The 26810-nt window shown below is 35.5% G+C and overlaps 1 protein-coding gene across 1 annotated transcript in view; it reads left to right on the forward strand.

Moving 5' to 3' along the window:
• LOC306849785 (homeobox protein cut-like 2) overlaps positions 1–26810 on the forward strand; it is a gene marked incomplete at its 5' end in the record, with an annotated part of 166409 nt that overhangs the window by 109047 nt on the left and 30552 nt on the right. The window contains one exon of the mRNA XM_079385094.1: positions 12156–12234. Within this exon, the coding sequence (XP_079241220.1) occupies positions 12156–12234 (79 nt within the window). The remainder of the gene's footprint in view (positions 1–12155; positions 12235–26810) is intronic.

Raw genomic sequence — 26810 nt, forward strand, 5'->3', positions numbered from 1 at the left:
CCCTTAATCATCCATCAGAATGAGAAAAACCAAAGGATATATTTCTGATGTGCAGCAAAAGATAATTGAGCTTCACAAATTAGTGAAGTGGCTTTAAGAAAATTCCCATTTCCACCATCAGGGCAATAATTAAGAATTTCCAATCAACAGAAAATGTTACGAAACTGCCTGGAAGAGGACGTGTGTCTATATCATCCTAATGCACGGTGAGAAGGAGAGTTTGAGTGGCTAAAGACTCTCCAAGGACCACAGCTGGAGAATTGCAGAAAATAGTTGAGTCTCGGGGTCAGAAAACCTTGAAAAATTGTCAAACAGCCCCTACATCACCACATGTTGCTCGGGACGGTTTCATCCAAAAACAAACTCCAGCATATTCAGTTATCAGACACAACTGGAACTTCAAATGGGACTGGCTTCTATGGTCAAATGAGACTAAAAAATGAGCTTTTCAAGATGGGTTTGGTGAACACAGCGATAAAAAGTACCCCATGTGTACAATGAAATATACTGCTGTATTCTTGATGTTGTGGGCCTATATTTCTGCTGGAGGTCCTGGACATCTTGTTTAGACACATGGCATCATGGATTCTATCAAATACTAACAAATAAAAAATCAATAAGTGACTGACTCTGTTAGAAATCTTATAATGGGCCATGTTTGGATCTTCCAACCGGACAATAATCCAAACACAAACCTCAAAAACAACACAAAAATGGGTCACTGGGCACAAAACCAAGCTTCTGCTGGCCATTCCAGTCCTCTGACCTGAACCCTGTAGAAAATGAGTGAGGTGAACTGAAGAGAAGAAGCACCGTCATGGAGCTGTGAATCTAAAGGATCTGGAGTGATTCTGGATGAAGGAATGGTCTCTGATCTCTTGTCAGGTGTTCTCTAACCTCATCAGGCATTAAAATTTAGAGCTGTTAAACTGGCAAATGCAGGTTTCAAAAAGTATTGAATAAAAAGGGTGCCGTTAATTGTGGCCAATGTGTATTAGAGAAAAACATTTATTTCATAATGTTATTTCCCCCCATTTTAAATTCTTATTATCCAATGAAAGGTTAAATTTTTGTGAATTTTTTTGCAATCAAAACATTTTTTATTATTTTAACATAAACATTAATTATTATTTAAATATTTCTGGATGTTACCTATATTGTTATCATTTTTGTATTTTATTTTTATTTTTTATGCATTTGCATACACATTTTTATTCATTATATTTATACAGTTTATAATAATTAATAATCATTTGTTTTTATAAATAATAATATGTACACATTTATTGCCTCCATTTTTTCTATAATAAGCTGTTGAATGGCAGGTTCGTTTATGACAACTTATCCCATTTCCTTTTGTCTTCCACAAAAAATAACAGCATACCGGTTTGGAAATGACACAAGGTTGAGTAAATGATGGAAAAATATTATTTTTGAGTGAAGTCTCCACTCATTTGCATTCACACTGATGGTGATTAACTTTCTAATAATTGTGAAGGAAGTCACTCAATCTGACTCTTTGTCCTCGTGAACCCAAACTCTCTCTGTAGCACATCCTAAATGTTCAGCCATCAGGGCTAAAAGTGATGATTCACTGCTAATTGCATAATCACCAGTTGTGATAATTGTAATTGATGAGTGTATAATTGCTAATTGCTAGTCTTTATTGGAGCCTCTCTGCCTTCATTTCTTGCTCACGCTCTTTTTGTCACATTTTCCTTCTTTTACACTGATTTTTCTTTATGCCTTTGTGCTCCTCTTGACCCGCTCACACACGTTTGCACTTGTCGAAAGTTTGCACGTATGTGAAAACACATTCACGGATTCTGAAAATTAAGCATATTTTCTGTTTTCAAATTAATTATGGGATCCAACCACAGATGCTTTTGGCAGTTGAGCATTTGATTTTTTTTCTCTCCATTTGTGCAAATGAGAAATTAGTCAGTGAATGCTGGAGTGTGTTTTATGTAAAAAACTAAATTATACCTTTGAAATGTGGCAGATCGCTGCTTTAAGTTTTGGGATTAAAGTATCCTGAAGTTCTCGGTGCTTTGAAGCTGTAATTATAAAGTAACAGAAGATGTGCAGTGCTGAGGTCTGCTTTTACAAACTAGAAGAAATTACTCTAAACTTTTCTCAGAATCATGAAAGGGGTCGTGTCAGACACAGCTGTTTCAATGTGGACACAACAATATCCAGCTATCTATCTATCACAGTAGTCAATACACTAAGGAAAACAAATACGTTTTTAGTAGGGACTTAAACAGACAGCGAAGGGGCCAAAGTCGAGGCCCTGCCACTGCAAATGCACGCTCACCTCTACGCTTAAGCCTAACGTGAGGGACTACCAACAAAGCCTGGTCACAGGATCATAGGTTTCTGGACAGAGTGTAGAGATGAAGATGTTCAGAGAGGTAGACAGGGGCTAGGTTGTGTAGGGATTTATATACAAAGAGGAGAATTTTAAAGTCTATTCTCTGACAAACCGGCAACCAGTGTAAGAATTTAAGAACTGGTGATGTGTTCATGTTTACGACACTTTAAAAGAAGTCTGGCCGCAGCATTTGGAACAAGCTGAAGACGTGCAATTTGACACTTCGATATACCGCAGTATAAAGAATTGCAGTAATCTAGACGAGACGTAACAAAAGCGTGAACAGCCATTTCTAGAGTTTTAGGAGTGAGAAAATATTGAATTCTAGACAGTAAGCAAAGCTGATAAAAACTGGATCCGATAAGAGAGAGATATGCTTATCAAATTTTAAAATGCTGGTCAACAAGAACTCCTAGGTTCCGAACCCGTGAGGATCTAAAAACAGATAAACTTTCTAACTCAGGGCTTATACACTGAGAGTTCTCATTGGGACCGAAAACAATTACCTCGGTCTTGTCTTCATTTAGGAAGAGGAAACTTTGGGCTAGCCATGATTTAACCTCCTCTAGACATTGCAAAAGAGAAGTAATCGCAGTGGAATTGTTCTTTTGATTGGTAAATAGATCTGAGTATCATCTGCGTAGAAATGAAAAGACACGCCATGTTTAGACAGAATAGAGCCCAGAGGTAGCATGTAGAGAGAAAATAGAGAGGGAGCTAAAATAGAGAGGGAGACTTAAAACCAGATTGAAAAACCTCATAAATACAATTACTTGACAGAAAACATTGACGTTGATTCAGCACAATTTTCTCCAAAACTTTTGAAATGAAAGGTAAGACAGAAATTGTCCGAAGATTTTTTAGTACAGAGGAATCCAGTGAAGGCTTCTTGAGCAGAGGAGTGACCGTAGAGACTTTAAGACGGGCAGGAACAGAGACAGTTTGGAGGCACTTATTGATAAGAGACACCAAACCTGGCCCAATTGAATTGATAATTAATAAAAAAAATCTTGGGTGAATATCGCTAGAACAGAATGAAGGTTTAAGCTTGCCAATCACCTCCTTCAATTCCTGGAGATTGATAGGTTCAAAAGCATCGAAAACGGCAGATGACATGATTGAAGAGACAGTTAAAGTTAAAGTGGGGCAGACGCTAAGTCTTAAGTTAGTAATTTTGTCACTGAAATATCTCAAGAAGCTTTCACAGAGCAACAGAGGCAACAGGCAAAGTGTTAACGGAAGGATTAGTAACAGATTGAATAATTGAAAACAAAACCTTAGGTTTAGAGTGATTAGTTTCAATTAAATTAGAAAAATATGCAGCTTTCGCAGACTTCGCTGCAGTCTGGTAAGATGTAAGAGAGTCTCTGAACATTTGAAGAGAGATATGCAGCCTGACCTTTTTCCATTTTCGTTCTGCCTTTCTACAATTTTGTTTTAGGAGACGGGTGTCAGAGTTATGCCACAGTTCAGATTTTGGTTTCTGCTTGTGAGGCTTAAGGGGAGCAGTTGCATTTGATACCTAAAGCCAGGCAGAATTCATGAGGCTAAGATGTTGATCAGTATCCAAGTCAGATAATGGTTGATCCAAGTGCAACTCTGAGCAGCATTCAGCAAAGCACAAATTGAAATTTGTGCTAAATTGAGGAGAGTAGAACCGAGACAGAATTACAGGTGTAGTAGAAAAATGAGAGAGATCTGGAAGAGTCAGTGAAAATAGTATGGGCTTATGGTCCGAGATCATAAAATCTGAGAGCACTCTGAGAGCACAATATCAGTCACATCAAGCCCATATGACAGTACAAGATCCAACGTATGGCCCTGAATATGAGTAGAGTCACTGATCCACTGAGATAGATTAAAAACGTCAATAAGATTAAGAAAGTCATGTGATAGGGGGTTTGACGGACAGCAGACATGGATATTAAAATCGCCCACCAATAGAAAGCGATCGTAATTAGTGGCAATATTGCCGGCCAGTTCAGTGAAATGCTGTATAAAGTCCTTAGAAGAGTGCGGTGGACGGTAGATCACCCCTAAACATACAGGACCATTCCAGTCTAACTGAAGAAACTGAGCTTCAAAACTGGAAAAAGCCGTTACAGGGACCAATCGACAGCGTGCAGAGAGAGAGTTCTTTAAAATTGTTACTATCCCACCCCCGTGTCCACTCAGACGAGGAGAGTTAAAAAATGTACAGTCAGAAGGGATCAGATCAGCAAAAGGAGTTTGATCACCAACCTTTATCAAATATTCTCATTTCCACAAAAATATGAAGCAGCACAACTGTTTTCAACACTGATAATAATCAGAAATGAGCAGCAAATCAACATTAGAATGATTTCTGAAGGATCAGAATGGAGTAATGATGCTGAAAATTCAGCTTTGATCACATGAATAAATTACATTTTAACATATATTCACATAAAAAAATTGTTATTTCAAATTATAATAATATTCCACAATTTTCAAGTTTCTGTTGTATTTTTAAACACATGCAGTAAATGCAGGCTTGGTGGGCGGAAGAGACTTACAAGCTTTGAATGGTGGTGAATGTACATTAGTAGAACTAATTTTCTGTTTTCTTAAGCAATAGATGTCGGTTACATGTCAAATTATATACTTACTGTAGTGTAATAACATGATTTGTAACAAATCATATTTGAAACATTTTTGAAGTAATTTTCTAAGCAGTTTAAATACTATTAAATAACTTTTGACCAAAGTTTGTCGATTGATCGTGGTGTAAAGGCTACAACTGAGAGTTTGGAAAGACATTAGCATGAGTAAATGATGACAGATTTTTATATAAAACTAAAAAGTTCAGAATAAATCAGTTTTTGCAGTTCACTTTAAATGAATACTCACCAAAAAGGAGAATGTTTTGAGGATTACAGTGTGTTTTTAGCATCAAACTTTCTCATGAAACGAGTGCTTTTTTTATTGCTGTAATCTGTGAATTAATATTCAGTATGATTTAATGCCGCATATAACAGTTGTATGCTGTCTGGATTTAAGATTGTCTCAGGTGTGATGAATGCTGGATTAGTAACGTGGAGCCGTCGCATGCATACTAACGTGTGTGTGTGTGTGTGTGCTGGAGTTAGGACGGGTTAATGGTGTGATGTTGGAGGTAATCTGTGTGTTCTCTCATTAGGAGATGATGAAGATATACGTAAAAATGTTACAGTGTAACCTGTGATGAGGATGATGGCGATCGTCATAGAGATGATGCTTTTGTCTAATAAGTCATTATAGCCTTGAAAAATGGAGGCTGAAATGGCTCTTCATCTTGTGTAAATTCATAAGGAAATCGCTGTTGTCTCTTGCAGAATTACAGGGATTTATCTTTGCGTGATTATCTGGCCATATGTGAGACAGTCTGTGCACAATTCATTCATGTTTCCAGTCCTGACTGCAAATGCATGCTGTAGGGGAAAAGTGTTTATAAATAAATAAGCGCATTTTTAGTCTCTAATAAGATTCAGAATACTGAAAAATACTAGATACACTGTAAAAAAAAAAAATTTAAGTTGTAAATCAGGATTTACAGAGTGTTTTTCAGGAAAACACTATTTTAGGCTTTACTTCAAAATTTCTCATTTGATTCAGTGTTATTTGCCGTTTCTTTGCAATTATTTGTGAAATTTCTTTGTGAAAATAGTTTCTACAACATTTTTGTTCCGTGTACACTATTTTTTAATTAGTTGTTAATAAAACAAAGATTAATGGAGGCTTTCTACTTAACATTTCTTGTTTAATATACTGTTACTTGCTATTTGTCTTTGTAATTATTTTTCTGAAATTGTTGAAATGTTTACTTTTTTTTGTGCCTTTTTTAATATCATTGTAGGTCTTCTTTTAAAACATTGATCTGTTTGCTTTGAGTGGCCTGACATGTCAACTTCTGACTCGACCAATGGCATGAGTTTGGGGGCGGGACTTTCTCTTTGTCTGACCAATGGCAGATAAGGGAGTGTTTCAAAACAATCGCAATACCGTGTGAAAATTACATACTTGAGCTTTAAAGGTCCCTTATTATGCTCCTTTTTACAAGATGTACAATAAGTCTCTGATGTCCCCAGAGTATGTATGTGAAGTTTTAGCTCAAAATACCCGACAGATACATTTTTATAGCTTGTTAAAATTGCCACTTTTAGGGTATGAGCCCAAACGCTCTGTATTTGAGTATGTTGCTTTAATGCAAATGAGCTGGTGCTCCCGGAGAAGAGAGTGCTCCTCATTAGCAGTGCTAGCCTTTGCTAATAAACATTCCCCTATTAGTACAAGCCTGTTATCTTTACAGAAAACGTACTCTGTTTAAAAGTCAGTCATCTGATTGTACTGTGCATAATAAATTGGCGTTTATGAATTACACAGACGGGGAGCACAGCGAGATAAAAATAACAACATAGCTGGTCTCATGGTGCATGGTATGATGATATCACAAACTTTATAAGTCCCACTCGTGATTATGAGCTCAACAAACTGAAGCGATCGACTCATATTGCTTTCATATGCAACTTTTAACTACCACATTCCTATTCACGATCATTCATGAAGACAGCACCAGTGAAAACAGATAGAGACGATGGTAGCTTTAGCATCATTAGCCTTACAGAGTGCCAAGAAGCTCCTTCAGAAAGGCAATTTGGAAAACAAACGCGTGATACTTACTTTGTCTGGCGCTGACTTTGGTATTGATCCCAACACATATTGGGGACTTTACCGATTTTTTCTAGGACATTTCCTTATATAATGAAACTTAACCACAGTGTCCTCAGCGGCTCAGATGGAGGGAGTCCTATGTTTGTTAGTGCATCCTAAAACACAACACTTGAAATGGCTCTTTGGCGCTGACATGTATATCTCCAGCAGCTACAGCAAGTAATCAGTAATGGCAGAGTCGGACTGCTGCTTCTCACTCAGGGCTGTGTCTATAGGGCAGCGTCACAAATGAGTGGGACTTTTTCCCCTCGGTGACGTGAACAGAGGGAGAATCTGAAACAGCTCATTCTGATTAGATTATAAAAAAATTAGTGGGTGGATTTGTACCATTATAGGCTGGATGTTTTCACACACTGCGGCCACACAACTGTGTTCAAACACCTTATAAAAGGGATTTTTGGATAATAGGTCCCCTTTAAAGTTGAGACATAAGCAGTCTTCAATAGGTTTATTGCTGATGAGAAGCAGCAGCACTAATTAAACCAATCATGTCTGCAGATGCTCTGACTTGTATAAAACATCACAGCGAGCATTGCATCCCTTACATTTATCGGCTTGTGTTTGTTGTATGTGAGCTCCAGTGCTGATGGAGCAACTGAATGTCATGTCTTAGAAAAAAGAGAGAGAAAAAAAAGGGAAAAAAGAGAGAAACACAATTGCTTTTAGACAGTGAGTGCAGAGACTATTGTATCAGTATCGATTCCTGTAGCGCTGCTCTATTCTGCATGAACTCCAGGCAGCGGAAGCTGAATGTACAGCAGACACACCGCTTCAGATGACATGATGCTTATTGAGCAGGTTCAGAATGTCATGCTGCCTACTATTTTCAAAGAAAGTATGTATAATGTGTGCAGAATGCAAATTTTACTACTACATTTGACAAAATGTGCAACGGCACACGCACACAGAGAGTCCCACAGTGCAATGCACTTCACCTTTTAAACATGTGCTTAACTCATTTAATCTGACTTCCACAAGTTATTTTTTTACACAAAATTGGGTTTAAAAGTGCAAACTATTTTTATTTCTGAGATGGAATTAAATGCAACATAGTGAAAGGTGATAGCAGTATGCTATATCAACTTCGATTTGCAATGTTTGTTGCATACTGCTTAGTGTTTTATATATACTGCTTATATATGCTTATACATACTTTATATATACACACTGCCACTCAAAAGTTTGGGATCAGTAAGATTCTATATGTTTTTTAAGGGAGTCTCTTCTGTTCATCAAGGCTGTATTTATTTGATCAAAAATACAGAAAAAACTGTAATATTGTGAAATCGTATTGCAATTTCTAATATCGGTTTCCAATTTTAATATACTTTAAAATAGTATTTATTTCTCTCATGCAGCACTGAATTTTCAGCATCATTACTCCAGTCTTCAGTCACACACGATCCTTCAGAAATCATTCTAATATTCTGAGTGTTGAAACTGTTGTGCTGCTTCATATTGTTTTTTGGAAACTGTGATAATTTTTTCTTTGATTTTTTTTGGACGAATAAAAAGTTAAAAAGAACAGCATTCAAAATAGAAATCTTGTCTAACAATATAAGTCTTTACTATGACATTTATTAATTTAACACATTCCTCCTGAATAAAAGTATTAATTTCTTTAAAAAAAAAAAACTGACCCCAAACTTTTGAATAGCATTGTGTATTGTAACACAAAATTTCTTTATTAAATAAATGCTGTTCTTTTTAACTTTTTATTAATCAAAGAATCTTGAAAGAAATATTGCAGGTCCCCTAAACTTTGTATTAATAATATGAATATATATATTTTTTCAAATGATTAAATATATATAACCATTGCAATATGCTTCTACAAACAGTATGCTTCATTTTCTTTATACAAAATGTAATTTCTTTTTCAGATTCTTTTTTTAATTAAAAAAAAAAAAATTCTATAAATATTTCACAGAATTACAACATGTTTTCATTTTTTACTCTAAAACCAATAAAAAATTATTATATTTTGCAGGAAAATGAAGCCTTAGGACCATTAAAATTATTTTCAGGAATTAATGCAAAACATTTATAAAAATTAATAAATTAATTAACCTTTTTAAAATTTAAATCATGTTTAAATAAGCTTCATCATCTTTTTTGCAAAATATTATCTTTTTTGTTTTGTTTGTTTTCATTTTTATTTACATTTTTTTTTAAATAAATAAATGTATTTTATTTAAATGTGGTTATAACCTTTTTTTTGCATTGCAATATGCTTCTTTTTTTTTTTTTTTTTAATAAATATGATCCAGATCAGTTCTTGGTACTTTTTGCTCATGTATACTTTACAGTAAGCAGTATTCAACTGCAACCATTGACTTTTCTTCACACGCCACACTTTGATTCACTTCAGCATAAAACGTCCTTTGAGTCAAGCAATGATGATTTGATTAGAATTTTTGCGTTTGATTTCTGTCGAGTCTCTTCTCCCGTCACAAAACTGGCATCGTACCCTTCACCCGCAGGCCTGTCTGCTCGCATTTCACATGGGCAGCGAGCGTCCCGTCAGGGGCCTGGCCGGCCGGTTTGAGCAGTAACCTCCCCTCCAGTGCGCAGCAGAATCTCAATGACGGGCCGAGCGTGAGCGGCTAGAGTGGAACGCTGTTGCTTTGGGGGTCTTCTGTGTGGTCTTTGGAGCTTTAACCCACATATCCACAGGCACAGGTGCCCTCTCTATGGGGCCAGGTGGCGGCCCATTCTGCTCCCGCTCTTCCTTAATGAATCCGTAATTGGTTTGAGTCACCTGTGGAGAGGAGAATAGCAGGGGTGACGGGTCAGGTTAGTGGAGGTTCTGGTTGAATCTGACCTGGCTTCATTGTGCACAGTAGTCCAGCACAGACCCAGAGCCCTCAACAGCAATTTACTCTTCATTTCTGTCTCATAGACACATACAGCCTTTATACACTCTCAGAAAAAAGCTGTCACTGGGGCGGTACCTCTTCAAAAGGTAGACTTTTGTACCATTTAGGTACTAATATGTACCTTTAAGTTGACTACAAAATTGTTCCTTTTGAAAAGGTACTGCCCCAGTGACAGCTTTTATACCTTTTTTTCGGAGTGTACATTTTGCATTATATCAGGACTTCTTCATAGGCTTTAAATATTTTCTCATATAGTACTATTTAATGTAATATTATATATATATATTGGCAGATGTAGTAAGTCACGCCAAGGTTGTAGATTTGATTTTGTCTTTGGTGGGAGCATAACAGCAGGCAACAGACATTAAATTATTTGATCAAAATTATTGCTAGGGACAATTTAGTAGTAGCTGGATATTGGTAGGGATGTCATAGCATCTCTACTAAATTCTACACACTTGAAAATCATAACAAGCGATGTCCTACTTTGGAAATAGTAGTTCTCTCCTTAAATATGAAGAGGTCAAGCAACAGATTAATGAGCTAATCCAAATTTCACAAAAAGCTTATGAACGTAATTATAATATAAGTCAGACATTGAAGTGAGGTGCTATTTATGTCACTCTTCTGAGGAAGATTCATTCACTTGTTTTGGTAATGTACCCAAAAAATCTCATCTCATTTTGTAAGTGACTCTTCTTTCAGTTTTAAAATATTTTCTTTGGATTATTTGAGTACTCAAAAGAGAATATTAGAAAAATATAAATTGATTTGTTTTCTGCTAGCTAAATTTCACATACATGAAAAAAACATGGTTACTACAGTTAAACCACAGTAAATGGTTTTGCTACATTTAACCATAGTTTAACCATGTTTGTAATAAAACTGTGGTTCTAAGAAATGGTTACTACACTTTTACTATAATAAAACCATGGTTAATTATCTTAAGGGATTTCTTTCTTACTTTCTTTTTCTTTGTTTTTATAACTGTACTGCCTTAATGGTTTGATGTTTAGTACTGTTTCATTTAAAAATGAAAAATCTGAAAAAAATATTTGCGATACGTGCTCCGATCTAAATCAAATGATCCGCGAATCATCATTTCAGATCGGTACTTCAGAGCAGAAATATTTCTGAACTTCCCATCTGAATCAAATGATTTGTGATTCACTATTTAACAGATTTGGAGTTTCGAAAATGAATGGCTCTGTCGATCTGCTTTTTTTTTTTTGCTAGTGAATCGCTGGAACTGAAAGACCGACGTCACGAATTTGAATCAATCGGAGCGGTTCCAGCATAAATGACAATTAATTGAGTTTGTCTGTTCCTCTGCTTTTCACGTCTTCAGCCATGTTTACACGACACTGTCAGCACTACTACGGGCTTAGCTCACTAGTCTTATGACACTAACTGAAATAAGCAAAAAAAGTATGATGATTATAAATAAGATATCAATATTTCAGTTTACTGCTAACCAGTTTACTGCTAACTAGTGAAACACTCCATTAATGTGACGAGCTGCAGCTCAAAATACATGTCAGATGGAAACATTGTGCATTATGATCAAGTTTGTAGCTTAATTCACTATATTTGAAATAGTTTGACCTCTGCAGTTCAGTTGGTGACAGTTCAGAAAGAAATCAGTAAAAGCATCCAGTCATCTCACACCTTTTAAGAGAATGTGCAGTTTATACTGGTATATATTGTAATAAATATTTGAGAAATTATTGTTGTATCTGATTGTATTAGTCTATAATAGAGTGACAGTCAGAAAAGAGCAAATGGGAGAAGCAGATAAACACATAACAGCATAAAGTTAAAGAAGGTAATGTCCCTATACTATACTGCAGAAGTAGTTTGAGGTGAATACTGGAATGTAATTCAAACATCCCCTTGTGTTGTGATGAGTGTGAAGCCATTATGTCGAGTCTCTGGTATATTTGTCAGAGTATCGGATGCTTTGTTGCACTGGTGACTTTATTAGACTGAGTTTTCCTCGAGAGCGATCACGCTAATGTTTTCCTCAGTTTAAGTACTGGAATAAACTTTGCTCTGTTCATTTGTAGCTCTGTGGTATCAACATATGGAGCAGAATTATTGACTGGAGTGTTTTATTATGTGTTGCATGGCCCTTAAGTGTGTCCTGGATTGATGAGCTCATCTCTCTGCTGCAGGTGGTTGCGCTGAGCCAGCGCAGTAAGGAGGCGGAGTCTGCATTCCTGGGAATATATAAACAGCTGATCGAGGCCCCAGGTGAGCTGCACACCTGCCTGTGCCATCACACACACACACACACACACACACACCATACAGTCACTGCTCGATTTCACATGACTCAAAGGGACATTTACTATATACACAACTATAATAGATGAGCTTACATGATATATTCATTTTAATACCAATAAAAAACCTGTATAAGGTGTCATATATCACATAAAATAAGATGTCTTGCTCTTTTGAAGTGTATGATGTTCTATGTAGACATATTCTGTTCTCAAAACATAACGACTCAAATCATGATGTTACAACCATAAGCTCTTTTAAATACTGTATTCGTAAACATTTATTCAGTATTTGGTCCATTGCTATTTTAGTGTTATTTACAAAATGTACAATTATAGTATTTATTAATATTTTGAAAATGGTTTTACTTTTTTATTTTCAGTTTCATATTTATTTCAATGTTATGTGCTTTTGTCATTTTTCTTCAGTTTTAGTAATTTTTTTCTTCAACCCATTTCAATTAGTTGCTAACATTTCAAATTTTCATAGAAGATTGTTAATGATTATTAATAGTTTTAGTTTAGTTAACAATAGCAACACTTGTTTAGTCACTTAATCCACTATATTAAAGTAAATATATATATAAAATGACAAAAGCACATACAATTAATATGAAAATTATATTAATATATAATATGAAAGGTAAACACTGTCTGTTTATAAATGATCGTGTGGTGAGTAATATGGTAAGTGTTTATAAAAGTGCAGAAAGTGGCCCCTGTACTGTGCTTGTTGGATGTGTTTGGGGTCGCGTGGGTCCATATGGTCTCAGGTTCTGTTGACCGCAGTTGGAGGCTGACCGACACTCACAAGTGAATCGTGGGATTGATGAGGAGTGTAGAGCAGAGGAGAGGCGATAAGAGAGAAACCAGACAAATAGAGACGAGAGAAAGAGGACAGGGGCCTGTCGCTGGACCGTCCTATCACAGATCACAGGAAGCCCTATGCCACTGTTTACACATTCATTGACTGGGTAATGGAAGCTTCTGCTGCAGAGATAAGCTCCAAAACCTAGGGAGCTGCATTTTCAGGCATCATAGGTGCGCTTCCGACGAAATGGCTGGTTTAAAAGGTAGGCTGACTTGCTTTAGCCTTCAGAATGAAGGCAATCCCAGAATGCATTGCAACAGTTTCTGTGAATAAATCCAAGTTGGTGGATAACGCAACCTATATGTCGGTCAGTGCTGAAATAACGACTAAACATTTCTCAGTTTAAATTTAACCACTGTTTGTGTGTGCAACATATTTTTTATGCTTATTGAAGTATTGCAATGCTATATGTACAATTGAAATCAGTTGTTTTCTCCCAATAATGTAATATACAGCCTATTAAAATAATGCTGTAAATAAGAATCTGAAAAGAAAGATTTTAACGTGCGTGAATAAATCCAACCACCCGTATAGATTTAAGTTTCACTTTCCACTATCTGTGACCGACGGAGGATCTTGGCGGCAGGGATTTAAATCTTTAACAAGATGACAAAGTGATTTTTTTCGATCAGGTAGGGCACAACTTGCCGATTTCAAAAATTTCAGCCGGTTTCTATGTATATCGTGTGTATATTATTTATCTCATATAAGATGCATTTGAGTTTCTATACGTTGTTGCGTGAAGAACACGTCCAAAAAAGGTTTATGCATTTATGCATTGGGGGGATTTTGTGCAGATAGCCTACAAGTCGTATAACGTTATGTTGTATAAATAACGAAGCGTATTCAATATGAGATAAATGATGAGTTAAATCCCATTGATTAAAAACCTGCTATCAAAATCTTCATTCTACTGGTCATCTTCAGCGCACGCAGCTCAAAACAGAAATGCAGAACATTAATAACTCATATACATAACATTATAATCGATATATACACTGCCATTCAAAAGTTATGATTTTTAGTATTTTTAAAAGGCTATTATGCTTATCAAAGTTGCATTGATTTGTTCAAAAGTACAGTAAAATACTGTAATATTATTAGATGTTATTACAATTTAAAATAACTGTTTTCTATTTGAAAAAGTTTTAAAATGTAATTTATTCCAGTGATGCAAAGCTGAATTTTCAGCATCATTATCATTGTCATGATCCTTCAGAAATCTTTCTAATATGCTGATTTGCTGCTCAAGAAATTATCATCAATATTGAAAACAGTTGTGCTGCTTCATATTTTTGTGGAAACAGTGATACATTTAAATTTTTGGAATTCTTTGATGAATAGAACGTTCAAAATAACAGCATTTATTTGAAAATATTATTTATTTGAAATAGAAAACTTTTGTAAATTTATAAGTATATTTACTGTCACTTTTGATCAACTTAATGTATTCTTTCTGAATAAAAGTATTAATTTTACATTTACATTTAGTCATTTGGCAGACGCTTTTATCCAAAGCGACTTACAATAGGGGAATACAAAAAGCGATTCATCTTGAAGAGGCAATCAGACAGAGGAAGTGCTCGTAACACCAAGTCTCAGTCATTGTTCAAATAACTACAAGCTAGTAAGGGAGGGAGAGAAAGATTGACAGGGATCCAGCATTCTGGATTGGGGTGGGAAGATTATTCCACCAGCCAGGAATATTGAACGAGAATGTTCTGGAGAGTGATTTTGAGCCACATTAAGTTACATTTGACAGATACATGGACTCAAACCCAAGCACAATATGCTTAAAATACTGTATACTGAGCATGTTAACAATTATGCCTTTGCTCCGACGAAGTACAGTCAGCTACTAAAATAATGTGAAAACTCTTACAAGGTATAAAGAAGAATTGATTGAAAATGTTTCTTAAGTAGATGTTCAGACACATAAGGGTCATAAAACGTGGCAAAATCTGTATATTTTAAAATCTAATATTTTAGGTTTAGCTTTTGGCCGGTTTAGTTTACACAAGGACGTGTTCAGATTAGCACGCTACAAAAGGGTGACGGTGGCCAAACGCAGCCAAAGTTTCCCCCCAAAGCCGCGGCCGTCAGATGCGTGTGTAACCCGGTGCTTGACCTCCCCGCGAATCGTCCTGATGACGAGAGCTGCGTTTTCATCTGTATCGGCCCCTGACAGATCCTGCCATCTGTGAGGGTGAGCCTGTCGTCTACAGCAACCTATTAATCTGTTCCTTCCTCTGGCTTTGAGCAAGGTCACCCCCCCTGCCGTCCCGGGAATGAGCCGTCCCAGGTGCCGTAAAGGACAGTAAACGCGCTCGGCTTCCTGTAGTCATGTGAGGAAACACTGAAGATTGTTGATCAGACATGTTGATGCGGTTTTGTGTTCATTATCAGAGAACGAACAGCAAAGCAGCACATAATAAAAACCTGTTTTATTGGTGTACATGCAAACCACTCATTTTCTTAATCAGTATTTTTGTCTTATTTTCCACTGAAAATATATAAACATCCATAAAGATAAAATATATCAGATAAGTCTTGTTTTCTGAGAAGATATGTTGAATATAGTTTATATATTTTTTTACATTTTTGCCTTTTAAACATAAATTAACAAACTTTAGTGAGATTTATGCTTGAAAGAAGACAAAAATAGCAATGGAGTTAAAAAAACATTTATTTCAATGTGCATTCTCTGAAAATGCATTTAAATATTTTGCTTCTTAGATCAGCCTTGTTTTAAGGATGTTTAAGGAATATTTTTTTTAAGGAAACAAAATACCAGTTTAATGTTGTGGATGGTTGCTAGGTGGTTACTAGGGTGTTCCAGGTAGTTGCCAGGTAGTTTATATGGTGTTCTGGGTTGTTGCTAGGTATAGTAATTACTATGGTGTTATTTGTGGTTACTAGGGTGTTCTAGATGGTTGCTAGGTGGTTACTAGGGTGTTCTGGGTGGTTGCTAGGTACAGTAGTTACCAGGGTGTTATATGTGGTTACTAGGGTGTTTTGGGTGGTTGCTAAATACAGCAGTTGCCAGGGTGTTAGTTGTGGTTACTAGGGTGTTCTGGATGGTTGCTAGGTACAGTAGTTACTAGTGTTTTATATGTGGTTACTTGGGTGTTCTGGATGGTTGCTAGGAGGTTACTAGGGTGCTCTGGATGGTTGCTAGGTGGTTACTAGGGTGTTCTGGGTTGTTGCTAGGTACAGTAGTTACCAGGGTGTTAGTTGTGGTTGTTAGGGTGTTCTGGGTGGTTGCCGATGGTTTATATGATGTTCTGGATGTTTGTCACTAGTTTTATTATAAATAAGTTTATTTCAGGCATCGTTCAGTGTGTGGTGTCGTCAGAGTTGTTCTATGAAGTAGAGTAATAACATCACAGCCGAACATATTTCATCTATAATGGATTAAATCAGCGACTCGAGCGTGTTTAATGTGATTCTGTCCATCATGGCTGTATAGGCTACTGTACCTGTAGTGTTTATTCTCCCAGTGACAGTGTGTTGAGATAAACACATAACGCTGCTCTGCTTTTAGTCTTCAATGACTTCCTGTTCAGCGATAGCGTCCTGCGACCGCCACTTTAATGCACCGCTTGTACGGTATTGATAAAGTGAACAAAAACATGCTGCTCATCTATTTATCTACAAAGAGTTGAGTTTGTCTTTTGACTCCAGGAGGCGGCGGTTGGAAAATGCTGATGCGTCCTTTACGCTCTACATGCTAATCACTGTGTGTGTCTCTCGTTCTGTCCGTGTGGCTGATATCAACAGAAATCCACCATCGCCATGATGATGGCTCCCCATTTCCACGTTCTTGTGTTTTGCTCTGTTTTCCTGTTTCGTCAGCAATTATTGAATCCCTGATTGTTCAGCTGTGTATAATTATGAAAAACAATTGTAAAACAGATGTGAGTGTTTCTTCAACTGTGGGCACTTTTGGCCCTATGGACACTTAGAAAATAAACTTGCACTGGCACTAGCTTATTTAATTTGTCTACTAGTAGACTTGCACAGATGCATCACAGAGGAATTATTTATTTATTTTTTCAGTTTTCCATTTCCATCACATCTTTGATAATGTTCAATGGTGGAAATGACAATATTTGAAAATTTTTCATTGTTGCGTATTCTGACAAAATTACAGCTTGTTTGGAAATGATGCACAATATTATTTAGAAAGAAACTGTAAGAAATATAAAATATATTATAATTATATAAGTAAAACATTAAAACTTAATATTTACCTCGAATTTTCTGTTTTTCATAGTGCTGTAAAATGATTAATTGTGATTAATCGCATCCAAAATAAAAGTTTTTGTTTACATGTGTGTGTACTGTGTATATTTATTATGTATACATTAAGACAAACACACACATGTATATATTTTGAAAATATTTGTGTATTTACATATATATCATATATATATCATAAATTATATCATATATAAATATATTTAATATATAAACGTAACATATTTTTCTTAAATATATACATGCTGTGTGTATTTATATATACATAATAACTATACACAGTACACACGCATATATTATGTAAACAAAAACTTATATTTTGGATGCGATTAATTGTTTGACAGCACTAGTTCTTTACATCTCAAATTATTTTGTTGACTTGATAAAATGTTATTAGGATTATTATTGTGGTGGAAATAACATCTTAATTGTGTTTAAAAAAAATTATATTGTGTGTAAAGTGTATAAAGTTATATTATATTTATTGTGTGAAAAAATATTTTCACAAAATAACTACTGAAAATGCTTTTTTTACAAATATATTTTATAAATATTATTTTTTTTTTCATTTTAATTATTGTATGAATTGTTTCAGTTAAAAATATAGTGAATTGTATAATGAATAATGTATATATAATATGATGGATTTTCATATTTTATGCTTGATTTTGTATCTGGGACAAAGGTAAAAACAATTAAATTGCTTTATAAAAGTCTGTTAAGCATCTAAAATAAAATGATAGTGACATTCATATGATAAAGCTAGCTGTCTTCGTCATTTATTTCCGTTCGTGTCTGTTAGTGACATAAAAGTGCTTGTGCTATAGTTGAAGAAACACCTGCATATGAGACATACATCTACACTTGTGTGTGTGTTCACCAAAATAACCGTTAAACATTTTATTTCTTTGTCTGTTTCCACAATAGGCGACTTTCTGTGATCTGGCAGCTCTTGCGTTTTGCGCCGCGCGGCTCTTAAGGGAAGCTCTGTTGTCTGCTTTCTAAAAGCGTTCGACTCTGAGCACCTCTCCGTTCTCAGGTAGCTCATCTGGGAGGCTCGCGGCTCACCTGATGTTGTTAACAGGCCATCTGCTACACGTTCCCCATCCGTATTCGGATTCATCAGAGCCTCGGCTATAAATAACACAGCTCTCGGTTATGTGTTTTTAGCGCCGTCATATTCGTGCCCCGCGGTCATATGGATGCTTTCCATTTCTGCATCCGCTGACTAGAGGAAAAGCCAGGAAAAGTCAAAGTTAGTCCCTCCAGAGGAGCGTCTTTCCTGCGCCGGCGTGTTCTTCGAGACAGCCTGTCACTCAAAGGCGTCTCTCTGTAGCCGGCTCACCTGGAGAGGGCTGTTGCCAGGGGCGTAGCCGTAAGACAGGCGCCACGGGTGCTCGCTCTACCTCTGCCTGTGTTTTTGTACCCATAATCCCCCTGTGCCCCCTCTCCCTCCGTCAGTACCCCTGAGGCGGTGTCTTGCGTGTTTCATGTCGGTCGAGAGCTGTGGATCTTCAGGAAATTGCTGCGTGTCGACCCAAACCGGCTGCGTTCGAAAGGACCCAACTTTAGCCGGCGCTCTGAAGATGCCTTTGTCATGAAAGACCTCATCAATCTGCTGTTTGCTCTAATGAATGCTAGAGCTGCGGCGCTGGCTAGTGGTGACCAGGGGTACTGCAGCAGAGATCAGCAGGTTACTGTCAAAAATGCTAATTAAACTCACTTTCAGACCTGAAAGACTGATTGACTTCACAGGGTGTTCATAAAGCTCTAAATATAACCGTCCACTTTCACTATACAGCACTGTCAAGCCCCAAACAGCACCGTTCAACTGTTATAAAAGAAGTTCATACGACTTTGTGCTATATTCAGAGCCTTCATTTGATGCTTTGCGTGAAGAACAGACCCAAATTTAGGAGATTATTCACTAAACATCTTCCCACATAGTGCATATCACTAATTATTTTGTCTACTTTTGATAAACATTATAAGGGTTATCATTGCTAGTTGCAGTGGAAATTACATAATTTTGTGTAAAAAAATAAATTTCTCACCAATTTTTCACACCATAAATACTGAATATATTTTTTCCAAATTTGTAAAAAAACAAAAATTATATTTTGTCTAATTTTTTATATTTTACAATATTATTATTATTAGATAGTTGTAATTAGAAATATCATATTTTATGATGGATTTTTGTATATTAAGATTGAGAATGGATCTGGGATAAAGATAAAACCATAAAATTATTATATAAAAGACGTTTGAGTATCAAAAATAAAATGACAGTGGCATAAAATTCTAATTTGTTTACAAGTTATAAGATGGCATTTGGCATTATTGATGTCAACTGTTGTTGATGTGCCAGTTTTTAATACAAATATTAGATTTGAGAGCTGTGGATCAGTGAATTGCGTCATTATATAAAAAAGGGGGGAAAAAAGCACCATTAAAGTGTATTTAACCATATAAAGTTTATACGGCTCTTGCACTATATACATTATATATTGCACTATATAAGTCTTCTGAAGTCATTTGATGGTTTTTTGAGGAACAGACCCAGATTTTAATAAAACATTAGGGTTAGTATTGATGTTTTTGGTAAAAATTGTCATAATTTTTGTTACAAAAATCTTGTTAAAAATGTAAAATATTTCTATAAATATTCAAATAGTTTCATTATATTATAGTTGTAATTAAAGAAAGTATTTATGATGGATAAAAGGTAAAACAAAGTCAGTCATGTGGATAAGTGAATTGCATCTTAAATTTGGGTTTGTTCATCACATATAGTCGTCATTCGACTTGGAATATAGCGCATATAGTCACATTAACCTCTTTTATTGGTGCTTTTCTGATGTTTTTGGTCATTTTTGGAGACCAACAGTGTGCATTCAGCTCCCAGAGTGACATGAAGGTGAGCAAATGCTTGTGAACTATTTCTTTAACCATCAAAGATTTCGAAGTTCATGACAGTTTGAGATGTAATTTGGATGTGTGTATTGAAACGCTTACAGCCGGATGTATTTTTCACGCTGGTAATTCCCTCGCACATCTGTAAGCCTCTTTATGTCACTGTTTCCATGGAAGAGTGACAGTATTTTGTGTACTTCATTAGTTTCCTCCAGATTGAAAGTGAAACTCATGTGACCTGCTGCAGTTTTGCACACTTAAAAAAAAATAACATGCTTAGATGTACCTTTTCATCTAAAAAAAACCCATCGTGTTGTGGTTGTTTATGATCTTGAGGTCCTTCGGGACCGAACGTGTTCAGTGTCACATGTTTCATTAGTAGTTCACACTCTGTGCGTCTTATTGTTGAAGATGTGACTCTTTCAGGGGATTTTTCGTCAGATATCCACGTGTGTGTGTGTGTGTGAGAGAGAGAGAGCTCTCTGTGGGCCGCCTGAGATTATGTACTGATGGTTTGTAAGAGTAGTAATAAACACAAAGCCCAGGAGATGTTTGAGATGTTTAATAATGCATTATGTTCATAAAAGTGCTGCCCGGCCAATGAGTCCCTATAGAGAACAAGCCCACAGGGGGAAAATACTGGAGCCAATGTGTGTGTGTGAAGGTGAATATATAAGCCTCACGTGTCTCACAGCATCTTACAGTATACTGTATCCTCTTGACAAGCCGTCACGGAAATAATCGTGTTCTTAAGTGCCTTACATGATGAATAAAAGGTAAAATATATTTTAAAAAGTGTAGAATTTGTGTCTACTATAAATATAGTGTTCTCAAAACGTATTTAGACACGTTTTACTCTTACAAATGTCTGAATGTTTTTGCTTTAAATATATAAAAAAATAGAAATTAATTCATTTTAAAAATGAACAAGTATAATTGTCATATTCTGGTTTGTTTTTAGAGAATATATTTAGGATATTTTATTCTTCTCAGAAATATCAAATCTGTCTACTCCAGTAAAAAATCAATTAAAAACAAGTATATATTGTGTCAGATGTTACATATTGCATTTAGCAAATACATTTTGAATTAATTTTATTTTGCTCATAAATATCAAAGCAATTGTCATTTATTCCAGTAAAAATAAATAAATCAAATATAAATGTAATAATCTGAACATCAAATCTTATGATTTGTTTTTGGTGAATATATTTTTAATTTAGTTTTTTTTTTTTTTTTTTAAGAAAAAAATTAAAGCAAGTGTCATTTATTCCAGTAAAAATAACATTTATTAAATAAGATAAGAAAATCCTTAAAACATAAAAAAAAATCCAATTGTGTCATATATTACTATTTGTTTTTATATTTTTTAGTTTTTCAGGAATATCAAAGCTAGTGCCATTGACTCCAATTTAAAAAAGAATTTAACTCATCCGAGTATCCTTAAGCAAAATTTTGTCAGATATTGAGATTTGTTTTAGAGAATATATTTTCTTAGTTTTTCTCTTTGTCTTGTTTAAGCAAATGTAACAAGTTCATTTTAAAGAATTGATTCAACAAAGCAGATTCTGATTCTAAAACCCATTCTTTTGTTCACTGATAACCACTGTTATAAAACTCTCTAATAAAGCCATAGGTAAGCACATAATCATGTTTACTTTTTGATTAGGTTTTATTAATAATAAGGGTTCTTATTATAATTTTACATGTCCCAGTTCGGTTTGTTAGTCACGATTCAGCTCATAAAAATGAAACCATTTAGGACCAAATTGTAATTTGCATTTAAGTAATAATAAAATTCATTAACACCAGAGGGTTCTCGGTTCAGGGAGTCAATGAAACGTTAAACCATTTGACTGAACCGTTAAGAACAGCTGAGTCAGATTTGTAAATGAATCTTTTAGTGCAATTTGTGAATGAATCGTTCAGACCGGTTTTGATTCATTGACTAGATCAGACTCAACATAATTAAATCCAAATCATTTAACCAATTTCAACTTCATTTGTTAAATTATACCCGATTCAGCTTGATTTTTTTAAGTGACTTGTACAGCTAATTTGATTGTACTTTTGCAGCAACTGAATTTAAGTTTAAGTTGAAGGTTGAAATTTTTACAGTGTACGCAGTTTTATTTTAAGGATGAATAAAACAAGACAAAATGTTGCTTGTAAAGTGTTTATGTGCATCTTAGAAATCAGTTACACTTGCTCTGATATTGAGTTTGTAATGCAGTGACATTCAGACATGTTAAGTGTCTTTTTAGGCTGCTTTCTCTCACAGTTTGCTTGTGGCTGTCTCTGAACCACTTGACGCTCTTGAATGGATGTTTTGTCCCACATTTGTTCATAAAGCCAGTTCCTCATGACTCCTGATGCTTCTATATTATGCTTCTATCCTGATGCTTGTCAGATTCACACGGCACCAGAAGTCACCAACATCTCCTGAAATCATCCTGGTGGCCTTGAGTTCATATTCCAGAGTTAACACAAATGCTTGGCTCTCTCGCCCGAACCGTTGACTTCTCTCTTGTTTGTATCCTTCATCTTTTATTGAGATCACTCGTCTCCAGCGAAGCCGCACGTAGCTGCGCCTCTGCGCCGCTTTCAAGCGCACTTCACAGCTGATTCTTATTGATGTTTGTCCGACTGTGTCCTTCACAACACCACTAAAACAAAAAGGCTTTGAGAGGGAAGTTTGTCTTTCAGCGCACGCAGTCGTACCTCTTTCTCTCCCCGCTTTATTACTTTCTTCATCAAGGCTTTTACAAAAGCATTTATTATTACCACTCGAGTATCAAGGGCAAAGACTGTTGAATGTTAAAATGAGAGGAATTTAAGTTTCAATGATGGTTTTCATGGAACATTTAAGATCAGGTCACACTGTTCTCATGCTTGTACACTTGCAAAAATGTTGAAATATGCTGCAGCAATTGTATCAGATCATCATTAGTCATCATTTCATAATAGTGAGCGATATTTACAATGCCACTGTGAGCTTTCAGATACATAGATAGATAGATATAAAGACAGACAGACAAAGATCGGGGTCAGAAAGTTCTTTTTAAAGCAAATAATTGTATTAAATTGATCAAAAGTGACAGTAAAGATATTTTTAATGTTGCATAAGAATCATATTTAAAATAAATGCTGATCTTTTGAACTTTCTATTTATCAAAGAATCCTGAAAAATGTGATCAACATTGATAATAATCAGAAATGGTTCTTGAGCATCAAATCAGCATATTATAATGATTTCTGAAGGATCATGTGACACTGAAGACTGGATTAATGATCCTGAAAAATTCAGATTTGATCGCAGGAATAAATTACATTTTACAATATATTCAAATAGAAAACACTTATTTTAAATTGCAATTATATTTCACAATTTTACAATTTTTGCTGTATTGTTTAGCAAATAAATGCAGCCTTGCAAAAAATGTTTAAACAATTAAAATGAATAAAAAAAATATATATTAAAAATAGACTTTTGAATGACTCTTATTTGTGTATCAAATATATCTCTCGTAAAATTAGAAATAAAGCCAGATGCTGTGAAAAAGAGACAATAGATTGTAGAGTTATCAGATGAATGTGAATAATAACTCAAATTCTTGAGACATTGAGAAGCTGAAATGTTGCTGTCTTTTTCTCAGGAGGAACATATGAGATGTGCCTATCTAATCTTATTTTCTAAGAGACACATCTGAGATAATAAAGATATCTCATCTCCAGAGTTGGGTGTAACACGTTACTGTATTCTAATTACTTTTCCTGGTAACACAGTAATGTAATGCGTTACATTTTAAATTTATGTAATTTGATTACAGTTACTAATGTCAATAAATTACGTTACTTAAGTTACAAACGCAGTGTTAAAATATGAAGTAAAAATCATATTTTGCGCTTCAGTGTGCCCTTTAATAAATCACTGGAGATTGCGAGCTAAAATTCAGACGAGTCCTACAACATTTAGATGCAATGAAAAGTTGCAATCATATTTCAAAATGTTGCACTCGATTTCACATATTTTAGTCTGGCATTATAGTTTTGGAACAGTTCACCAAGTGTATGTGTACAAGTTTATGTCACAGTAACACTAATATAAGTAAAAATAAATGACTTCTCTGAATGAGATCCTCCGCTGGATTAAGCCGCGTTGCATCGCATTCTTCTTCTGAGGTAAATTCAGGCTTCCTCACAACGCGTCTTCTTCCAAAAACGAAAAGTATGCGAGATTAACTTAAATCTTTCTTCGTTTACGGAGGTGATGTGGATGTTTACATGTTTGCGCGTCTCAAGTCTGGTTTCATGTGGATGATTATCTTATAGCGCATGATGTGCGTGGGTGTGATCACATTATAGGTGAAGTCAGACGGGAAAGACTGTACCTTAGGGGTGTAAGAAAATATCGATACACGTGAGTATCACGATATTTTGTTTGCCGATACTGTATCGATTCTCAAAAACGGAATATCGATATTTAATTTTTTTTTTATAAATCATACAGGATTCATGGTAGTTGTCTAGTTTTGAGTTCATATCCCGACCGCTAGATATCAGTCTTCATCTCTGAACTTAAACAGTGACAGGAAATGTGAAAGTGAAGTGACATACTGCCAAGTATGGTGACCCATACTCAGAATTCGTGCTCTGCATTTAACCCATCCAACGTGCACACACACAGCAGTGAACACACACACACCGTGAACACACACACACAGCAGTGAACACACACAGCAGTGAACACACACAGCAGTGAACACACACCCGGAGCAGTGGGCAGCCATTTATGCTGCGGCGCCCGGGGAGCAGTTGGGGGTTCGGTGCCTTGCTCAAGGGCACCTCAGTCGTGGTATTGAGGGTGGAGAGAGCGCTGTACATTCACTCCCCCCACCTACAATCCCTGCCGGCCGGAGACTCAAACCCGCAACCTTTGGATTACGAGTCCAACTCTCTAACCATTAGGCCACGACTTCCCCGATACTAAATATAGAAAATACTAGCATTAGAGCACACCACTAATGTTAGCGTTAATATAGTTCGCTTTAAACTCTGAACCTTTAAAGCAGGGTTTAAAAATATATATGGTCTTTTTATAAAATATAATTTTTCTTCCTTGGCTCGTACTGCACAAAAAGTGGTTCAATAATGTTGAATGTTACACGGACTGATTATTTCAATGCAGATCCCAGTGTGTTCTGGTTAAACAATTTTTATTTATTTATTGCTAAGGTTTGCATATAGCGGTGTGCTCTTAATGACAGCTTTCCTAAAAAATATATCCTATTCCTAAAATAAGAAATATCCCAATATATCGCCTTGCTTACAGTATCGCAATATATCGTATCGCAACCCCTGTATCGTGATATGCATCGTATCGCCAGATTCTTGCCAATACACAGCCCTAGTGTACCTTGCGTTGGTTTCATTCAAATTATTTTATCAGAGAATATTTGTTTTCGACATGACTTTATTTAAAAATAGACACTTCAAGTTTCTTTAGATATATCTACATTTGTTTTCTTTATTTTACAACCCCCCCCCATTTTTTTTTTTGATATTGCAAGATACAAATAATATTTATGTAATTTTTCAGTCAATATTAAATTAATGAAAGAACTATGAGTTTTACTTTGTAGTGTATTTTTTAGGTTTGATAACTTGAAAAGTAAACTTGAAAGTAATTTGAAAGTAATTAGTAATCTAATTACTTTTTAAATGCAGTAATCAGTAATGTAATTAAATTACAATTTTAAAGAAGTAATTAGTAAAATGTAGTGGATTACTTTTTTTTGCGTAATTTACCCAACACTGCTCATTTCAGCTTTTTTTTTTATGGATGGAACCAAGTCTTGAAGCATGGTAATACCATGGTACTTTCTGGTTTGATCTTGCTGTTGTAAGAATGAGAGGGGTGAAACTCTGACAGGATGTGCAGAAGGAAGCTCTAGTTACTCATAAATTTGTATTAATCTAATGTAATCCTCATCTAACTTCACTTTAATGTTCATATTAATCCGACTAGAGTGTAAATCATGGGGAATTTATGGATTTTAAATCTTTATTAAGAGTCAGAGCTGTTCAATATTTTTAGTTCTCTGAAATATGTACTTGGAATAAATTGGGACGTTTTTTGTTTACTGTAAATAGAAAGTTGCCTTATTGTCATTGATTTGTGGGAAACACTAGAGTCCATACGCTCGACTGACAAGACGCTTTTGAACTTTGAGCATCCACTCGATAGTCAAAAAAGATGGTGCTTTCTGAGTGTGTATTTGAAAGGTGCGAGGAAAAAAAAACCCTTGAAGCGCAGCCTTGTAAATTAATTTGTTCGTGTTGTACGATGGGCGCACAGCTGGTCTCATTAGCATGCACACAACAAATAATTATAGCAAAGCTTTTTTTTGCAGTCGGCGCTAGGCTAATGGGCTTGCTGGGTTAATTATGTCAGAGCGTAATTACAGAGGGCCCAGAGAGATGCGCGCTGCTCCCCG

The sequence above is a fragment of the Barbus barbus genome (genome assembly GCF_936440315.1).
Source record: "Barbus barbus genome assembly, chromosome: 29".
Taxonomy (NCBI): Eukaryota; Metazoa; Chordata; class Actinopteri; order Cypriniformes; family Cyprinidae; genus Barbus; species Barbus barbus.